This window comes from Cupressus sempervirens, chromosome 7 (genome assembly GCF_028749045.1).
Source record: "Cupressus sempervirens isolate cs-2001-9-10 chromosome 7, ASM2874904v1, whole genome shotgun sequence".
Taxonomy (NCBI): Eukaryota; Viridiplantae; Streptophyta; class Pinopsida; order Cupressales; family Cupressaceae; genus Cupressus; species Cupressus sempervirens.
The window spans coordinates 112,389,188-112,397,960 of record NC_143124.1 but is presented as its reverse complement, the minus strand read 5'-3'; the positions used below and the strand labels follow the sequence as shown (position 1 = coordinate 112,397,960).

At 32.5% G+C, this 8,773-nt stretch overlaps 1 protein-coding gene across 1 annotated transcript; it reads right to left on the bottom strand.

Annotated features, from left to right (window-relative positions):
- Positions 1 to 6,344: 6,344 nt before the first annotated feature.
- Positions 6,345 to 8,451, bottom strand: LOC149545748 (uncharacterized). Its single transcript, XM_089790812.1, has 3 exons — positions 7,540 to 8,451; positions 6,855 to 6,887; positions 6,345 to 6,756 (listed from the first exon to the last, which is right to left on the bottom strand). Exons 1-3 carry the CDS (start codon positions 7,868 to 7,870, stop codon positions 6,509 to 6,511), a joined length of 612 nt encoding a protein of 203 aa, XP_089646938.1. The 5' UTR covers positions 7,871 to 8,451; the 3' UTR covers positions 6,345 to 6,508.
- Between the last annotated feature and the right edge of the window lie 322 nt (positions 8,452 to 8,773).

Below are 8,773 nucleotides of genomic sequence, written 5' to 3'. Positions count from 1 at the left end.
TGTGTAGTAAGGAAAAATTATATAAGGAGTTGTGTGAAAATTTCCCAGAGGAAATAATAGAGGTATAACTATATAGAGAACCCATACTATCTATTGTAAAAAGGAAATTGGTTCATTTTGAGAATAAAGGATTAAGATTTTTTAGGTAGCAAGAATTTAGTGCTTCTTGATAAGATGTAGAAAAACACAAGTTGAAGGTATGGATGGTCTATTTTTATTTTGTAGAAAGTACAATGATAATTTCATTTGGTGTCGCATTTGGTTGATATGAAATGTATTTTTCTATTATTGATGCCAACTTTGTGGATGAAAAAATTCTCTAAAGTATCTTTATACATTAATTTTTGAAGTTTCAAGTAAGCTCTTTATTTTTCTTCTGTATCAATTTTCTACATTTTAATTTTGATATGTTGAATTTCACCTTATCTTTTGATGTTGCTTTCATGTGTTGGATAGATACAATGAAAACCCAATTTTGTCATGTTACATTGACACTAGTTGTGTTATTTCTTTTTATGTATTCATGTAGCAGCCAAAAGAGGGGGGGTTGACCCTATGGTACAAAGGGCTGGAGGCCAACCAAAAATTACCCCCTATTATCTAACCGATCCCTTTTCTAGACATAAAAAATATTTAACAACATAAAAAAAAAATGTTAATGTTTAACCCCATAGTAATAACCTTCAAAGCACTAATATTCATGTTTGTGTGATTGTTATAATGGAACAAAACTAAGATTGTCAGTGTTTAAAGATCTAGTTTTCTTTAAAAGAAAAACTTTATGGTAGTTGATTAGAATTTAGTCCTTCAATTTAAAAAATAAATAGAGAAAAGATCAAAACTTTCCATTGATAATTTTACATTTATGTTTTGTAACTTGTTAATTGCAAATGGTTTTGTCTTTGTAAAGATCTTTAAGGGTATGTGTCAGATCATGGTGTTCCAAAAAGTGATCTAGTTTTAAAATTCCTCAAAGCATTTCAAGATATATTCTGGCTTTTCCCCCACCCATCCTAATACAAAATAAAATAAAATATTAATACCTTAATAAGGCCTACTATTTCTTTGGATACGAACCCTACATGGTCAAGTTAAAAAATGTCCTAAAAACATGTTTTTAGCTTGTTCTTGTTTATTTTTTTACTTCAAACATGTGTCTGATGACTTTTTTTCACCCAAATTTGATGCAATGAAAAGAGTTTCTTAAGAACATTTTTAGCTTTCCATAAATGTGTCTGTCAAATTACAAGTTGAGCAAGTAATTACTATTCATTTTCTAATGGAGATGTATAAAGTGTTTATTGAAACATTGATTGAAATATATATATATATATATATATATATATATATATATATATATATATATATATATATATATATATATTTATAATTTTCAAATGGTATAACATTTTTGAAATCCAAAAGATACATCACAGTATATTCTTCTTCTACTATAAGGAAAAATAAAAATAAAAAATTGTAAATTTTGGAAATAGTTAAGGTGGTGAAATACAAGATTTTTTTATTCTAAAAATACTATAATAGAAAATTCATAATTAATTATTTATTTTGAATAAAAATGCCCAAAAAGATTTGTCACATCTGGGAATGATTCTACTTCTTATATCTAGAAGTTTATTAAAAAATATTACCATTTGATTTTGATTAAGGTGGTCAGACATATGTCTAATTCTTATTTTTGTCTAGAAACTTTTGTACAATTGCATTAAAATTAGTATTTTTGACAAATCGATTTTTTCTTTCTTCAGATAAGGCCTAGTAGTTCAGAAACTAAATCAATTTCCTACAAAATCTTTTCTCGCAAATTTTTGATTGAAGGTTCATAACAAGTTTAAAATTACACATCAAGTTGACATTACCCTAATTTGTTGATTTTCCAATGCCACTTAAGGGCATAATTTGGTTGACCATGCTACTACAGATACCCTAAAAACTCACAAGATTAAATATTTGTCTAGTAATTAGAGCTCTAAACTTAAGAGTAAATTAATTTTTAAAATTGAGGCAAAGATTTTAATATCACTAAATTACTTGAAATAATGTTATATAGGAAACCCTTACTAATGGCATTTCTACTTTGGACCCATAATATGAATTTATGTAATGTATTGAAACAAAAAATTAAGAGTCGTTTCACGCACTCTACCTTTACTTTGTGAGTTCTAATGACCTTTCCAAGAGCATTTCCATGTCATTGTGCTAGTCTAGGCTTAGAAACCCATTACTATCCTCCACTCTATGTCTAGACAACTTAACATCTCACAGTAGGGTTCGATTCCTAGGCTAAAAGTGTTAAATAGTCAAATTTGACTTACTTTTTCCAAGTTTAAATATTTCCTTAGTGTGTGATGTTAGAGGCTGGCCCTTTGTAACCCTCTATCTGAAAAAAAACTAAGTAATGTTCTCCATGTGATGATAGATTGAAATCTTCAAAAGAATCAATAATGGTATTATTATAGTGTACAACCTCAATGAATTAGTCAATATTAAGGAAAACCTCTTGTTGTACTACTATAACTATTTTGAGGTTGAGGCTCCCTACCATGGTGAGATCTTAATTGATTTAAGATTATTGTTGTTTTAGGTCATCACAATGAGGCATTACGTTGGATGATAGAGTTAACAACTTGGGCTTCAATCCAGGACTTGATATCCAACTTTCATGGCTTCAAGCTTGTTAGATTCAAAATTAGATAACCAAAGAAACATATTTCAACATTAATGGACCAAATAAGGTAGGAAAGTTTCATGTTGACTTCTTTGAGAACATCTAACCCATTTTGTTGTCTTGGGAAAATTCATTCTAACAAATCAAAATGTTACCAGGTTGTGTTGGCAAAGGGATAAAGCTTGTGTGAATGTAGACTATTTCATTCCCTTCTTGAGATTATAGTTTGTATTCCTAGGATTAGGCCTACTCCACTCTTCACCTTCACAATTTCACCTTTTGCACCCAATACCAACAAAAGTTCTAGATTCATTATTATGCCACTTCCTAATTCATTATGGGACCTATTTGAGTCTTGGCTAGTGCCTTATCATAACTCTCCTCGTGTCCATTTGGAAATGTGCATCTTCTCTAGTTGTTTGGGCCTTATGGTGGGAGGGGAACAAAATAATTTTTAGACAAACCACTTCTTCATTGGATAACGTTGTATTGATTATTGAGAAGTCAATCTTAGAAGTAGTCTCGGCTAACATTAGAAACAATTCATCAAACGTTCTTTTTTCCACTTGGGATGATGCTACTTTGAAAGAATGGAAACATATCTCTCTCCCAATCTTTCTAAATTATAATGGAGCTCCGAAAGTGGATAAATCTAATGTTCATTGGCTACCTCTTGAGCATGGGGTTATCAAGATCAACTTTGATGGTGCCTCTTAGGGCAACCCAATTAATTCTGGCATTGGAATTTGTTTGAGAAATCATTATGGAATACCTTTAGCACTAAAATCTTTACCAATCCCTAAAGGTACTAACAATCAAGTAGAAGTCTATGCCTTACTCTAAGGTTTAGTTCTTGTTGCTTCTCTCAATCTCACCTAGGTTCATGTTGAAGGTGACTCCCTCATTGCAATCCAAGCTTGCTTTAGTAGAGTAGTGCATAACCCAAAATTAGCTTATATTTTTAAACAAGTTTGGAGGCTGGTTGACTCTTTTCAAGAATGTGCTTTTTCACATATATTTCGAGAAGGAAACCAAGCTATAGATTACCTATCAAACTTAGGTTGTGATGACATTTCAACACATGAGCATGAAGTGGCTACTATTCTTGATTCTCAGCCAAGATTGGCAGAAATTATTAATGGTGAGTCAGTTAAGACATGATAGCATTGGTATGATGAATATTTTCTCCATCTCTAGATTACGGACAACAAGCATATGGGAATCAGGGCACATCATATTATGCGATCATTGGTTGTCAATTGGCTGATGGAAATGAGCAATTCCCAAATTCTAGTCTGTGAGAGAAAAATCATTTTGCATTGAGTCTCTAATGTAGGATTGGGTTTCAAAAGATTATTAGGTTTATACTATGTATTGGACAAGGATAACATGTTTTCTTCTCTGATTCTTTCCTAGTTGAGTCCTCAAACTAGATTACTATATATATATATATATATATATATATATATATATATATATATATATATATATATATATATATATATATATATATATATATATAGAGAGAGAGAGAGAGAGAGAGAGAGAGAGAGAGAGAGAGAGAGAGAGAGAGAGGGGCTAGTCCACTTTACCCAAAAAAAACAAAAAAAACAAAAACAAAAAGAAAAAGAAAAAAAAAGAGCTAGATTTGAGCATAATAAAAATAACTTTCAGATATTACACATTATGAGTTCCAATAGTTCGCACATCTTCATTACTCCATGTAATTAGAATGAAAGTTTACACTTTTTAGCTCATTGTACTAATGAATGGTCTTTTGAAAATGGCACCCTTTTCTTTAAAAAAATTAAAAAAAATTCAAGCACCCAATTTGCACCAATTTTATTTTCTATAAGTCCCATAACAAATTGCAGGATTGTTGAATGAGCCTCTAATTTTACTAAGTAATATGGTTTCACTCCATTGCAAATATGACCAATAGTTATGGTTTGTTGTAGCGACTCCAGAAATGAGAGTTGGAACAGGTTTGTGCCTCTGGTTAAAAATTGCATGTTGGCGGAGGAACAGTGTGATTCTAGACTAGTCTAGAAATCTATTAGGGAAGTGAGAGAAAAATGTTTTCTTGAATAGGGGAAAACAATTTCAATAAGGGAAAACAATTTCAACAAAAGTCGTGAAGCTAATGTTATTAGTAATTTGTTTTTCTCCTAATTTTTTAATTTTTCTACTTATTTTGACTAATAAGAATTCAGAAAATTCATACTATAAAATTATTTAAAATAAAAAATTAATCATAGCTATAATAATCTTATGCACTCAAAATTGAAAACCATAAAAACTATTTGAGAAAATGATAATTTAAAAGAGTAAAACAAAAACATAATTTGGAAATAAAATAAGGATAGAATATGAGCCTCTAATCCACCAAACAAAATTGACTGCAAATAATAAACCTTTCCACTATTCAATCTGAAATTAAATAAATCACATTATTTATAAGAAATGGTGAGTTTTTAAAAATTAGCCCTCTTAAACTTGAAAGGACTACTTTAATGTCTGCTTTGGTTCATGGAATTGTAGAAACAAAGATTTCTACAAATTTTGGTTTAGTCAAATTAAGATTTCGCAAATCTTCATTCTGATTTTTGGGATTTTACTTGAACTATTTGTTTCACTCTAATGTGTGTGAAGATACATTTTTATGAGTAAGTTTTAAGTTGAAGGCAAACTCCAAAAAGTAGTCCAATCTATTGTTTTTACACTCTCAAAAACATAATTTTCAATTCGTACTTGCTAGTATAAATTCCAAAAACTTGATTTTGAGATAAAATTAGAAGTCCACTATGCCAATTTAGAAACCATTTAAAGCCAATTCTATCATCTTCCACCAAACAAACGAACCTAAAAATTAACATGACTCACAACAACATAGTGTACTAGTGTACTTTGGAATTAGTTTCTTTTTCCAGTAAAAGAAAGACCCGGAGTGTGGGGAAAGAAAACTTATAAAGCCTCTTTTACAGTTGAAACTTCAGAATGACTGCCAATAATGAAATAGAACACATTTATTAGCACAAATATAGAACTACGGTTTCCTACGAAGCGGATGGCCTCCTCGATAATCTTAAAAATCAAGCTGGTTGCGCATAGAAGATATCGATACAATTTCGATTTCGATTTTTAGGTTCCAATAAAATGAAATTTCGAAACATTGATTTTCAACGGGGATTGATTTTCCCCAGCCAATGCATCTTTCTTGAACATTGTTTCAAATCTCACGGAATAATTTGATTAATCTGGTAATTATATGTTTTTCTAACAATCGACCTGTGAATTACGAAAACAATTAAGTGGCTTGAGTGTAGTACAAGGAATGTCTCGTGAATCCAGCAAAATTACTAAATTCCACACAATACGAAAGAAATTCACCAATAGTACACCAAATATTGCCAGATACGTCTTCTTCTCGCAAATTTAGCTAATCAAAGTTGTTACAGCAAAAGTCTACAAGCTAATTCAGTATCTATATTATATATATAATTTTTTATTCATTGTATTGTGAAACTTCAGCAAATCCCAATTTTTTTTACATAAATTGATTTATTTATTGAGTAGAATCACTCCAAATCGGGACAAAGGATTCATGATAAAATGACAAAAATAAACATAGCGCCCAGTGTAACTGTACACGCAGTAAAATAAGAGGCATTTAAATAACAGCGAAATCTTCACACAGAATGACATACTGTTTCCTAAGAAACAGAGACAGTAAATGAATTCGATAAATCTGAGCCGGTAACATCACTAAAATAATGTGAAAAATGGTGATTCCTTCAGGATTGGAATCTTTGGAAACCTTTAGCTTAGAACGCTGGCCGAAATCACTCCTGCTAAAATTCCGATTAATGAAAGTAATAATTCTGCTTTGGCGATGTAAGTTCCGCTAGATTCTTTCCCTGGACTGAGAGGATTACTGGTAGGAGAAATAGCGTCGGATGGAGTCTCTGCAGGGCGGTCAGCTTCTGACGAAGAATCTTCTGGTGCGGGAGAATTTTCCTGTGAAGAAGGTTCGAGAAATCCCCCTGGTGACGGCGCAGGGCTTGCCTCTGAAATTCTCAGAAAACATAAAAATTAGTTCTCTGTTTCTTTCCTCTGTCAAATGCATGAAAAGTTAATATTTAAAATATTTAGGAATCATACGCACCAGGAGTAGGCAAGAAGGGAACGCCAGCGTTTTCTGTCAAAATTATAAACAAGAACACAGAAATTAGCATGGTACAAAATATTTTTGGCCAAAAATACAATAAATATACAGTAAATGGCCTTTTTGATGCTAATTAATGTATCGCAAATCGCCGAGCGCGTGAGGTGCAGATCCATACTAAAAAGCTTGGAATTTACTCCGCAGAACTTGGAAGTGGATGAACGGTAGTACCGTACAATAGTTTTTGACAGAATTTGCTCCGGATTAAAACGATTCTACGCTAAATTGACAGTCTCATAAAACTTCTTGAACCGGCGGTGCAATACACTTCAATTTCAGTATATTTACATTTACAGCACGGATTTACAAGCAGATCTCCATCTATATCTAATTTTGTCATATTATTTTTGCTCTTTCATAAATCTATTTAAATATTTTCGTTGCTCTAACAGCCATTTTCACTTTAGAGCTTCAAATAAGAAAAAAGAATAAAATTTTCTCATCTGGTTTACAATTTCTGTAAATTTATATTTCTGGAGCCGATTTACAAACAGATCTTCATACACGCCTAATTTTGTCAAATTATTCGTGGTACTTGATAACTCAATTTGAATATTTTTATTGTTCTGACATTCATTTACACGTTAGGGTTTCAAATAAGAAAAAGAATACATATTTTTCTCACCTTCGCACTTGTCTAAAGGCTCCGTTCTGATCCTACACAGGGACGGAATGTTGAACGCCAGGGTACGGTTAATAACACCAAGCGGATTACTAGTACTCACGACCTGGCAAAAGCAGTCCACTCCGCCGTTGAGAACCACGCCAACGGCGTCACAGCACTGCTTATTTGGACTACCAGCAGGACTGCCATTGCTGCTTCCTGTAATGAAGTTTAAACATGGCGTCAGACTAAGCGCTGCGTTGAAACATGACTGGCCAGCCACGTCGCTTATTCTAGCTCCAGCTAGGATCACAATCACAGCAACGGCCGAAATAAATGAGCCTGCCGCCATGGATGAAAGCTCTGTGCTCGCTCTCCCTTTAAAATTTCCCTAACAAGAATAAAACGCAAGGTGTAAAAAGGAGACCTTTACGGTTTTATAAATAAGAAAGCGTGAAAATCTTCATGCACAAGAGATGCAGAAATTTTGTGCAACGTTACACGAAAAACCAGACGATATTTAAGTTCACCAAACGCTGCCTAACTTTTTAAAGTTGTTAACCAACAAAGGCTCTCTTTGCTGGTAAAGCAGGTCAAATTAGAGAGTCGTCCTCGCTTTCTTAATTCATCTAATTTGTCAATTTGGCGTCTGTGATTTTGCTTCCAAATTGTCAGTTACCAAACGGTAGAATGCAAAATGATTCAAGACAGTGACTCCATGGAAGTTTTTCAGCGCGTGCCAAGGAATGATTTCAGAAATTAATTTCTATAAAATCGAGATTCACGGGGAATTAGCTGGTGCGGTTTGAAGAAATTAGAAATAATTCTGCATAAATTCGTCCGAATACAATTTTTTAAAATTGGGGAATAAAATTTCGGCGCTTGTTGCACCTGCTCCTATGTTTTATTAAATAAATAACTACTACCGCACGTATTTCTTTCGTGTCCCTTGTAGTACAAGTATTGGCCCTCCATCGAGCCATTTTAAACTTACTCGACAATATATGAGGAAAACGCCTCACCGTAGACTAGATGGCTTGGGCAGGCACGTGGATGGCCTTTTGTTCGTTTATGGTTCAACTTTGTTGTTCCCTTTTGTTTTTTTTCTTTCTTTTATGAAGACCAGTAATAATTAGAAATATCTTCGGAGAGTTTCTTGTATACTGAAAAGGGGCATTTTTACATATATATTTTAGTCGTACAAATACTTTGCAAATATTTGTCTTTTAGAGCTATGTTCAATATATGTACTATT

Bases quoted from the DNA above. Each gene is read 5' to 3' on its own strand.
- LOC149545748 (XM_089790812.1), bottom strand. From the start codon at position 7,870: ATGGCGGCAGGCTCATTTATTTCGGCCGTTGCTGTGATTGTGATCCTA. The intron at 6,888-7,539 runs GTGAGAAAAATA...TAATTTTGACAG, and splicing joins GCCTTTAGACAAGTGCGAAG to AAAACGCTGGCGTTCCCTTC. The intron at 6,757-6,854 runs GTGCGTATGATT...TGAGAATTTCAG, and splicing joins TCCCTTCTTGCCTACTCCTG to AGGCAAGCCCTGCGCCGTCA.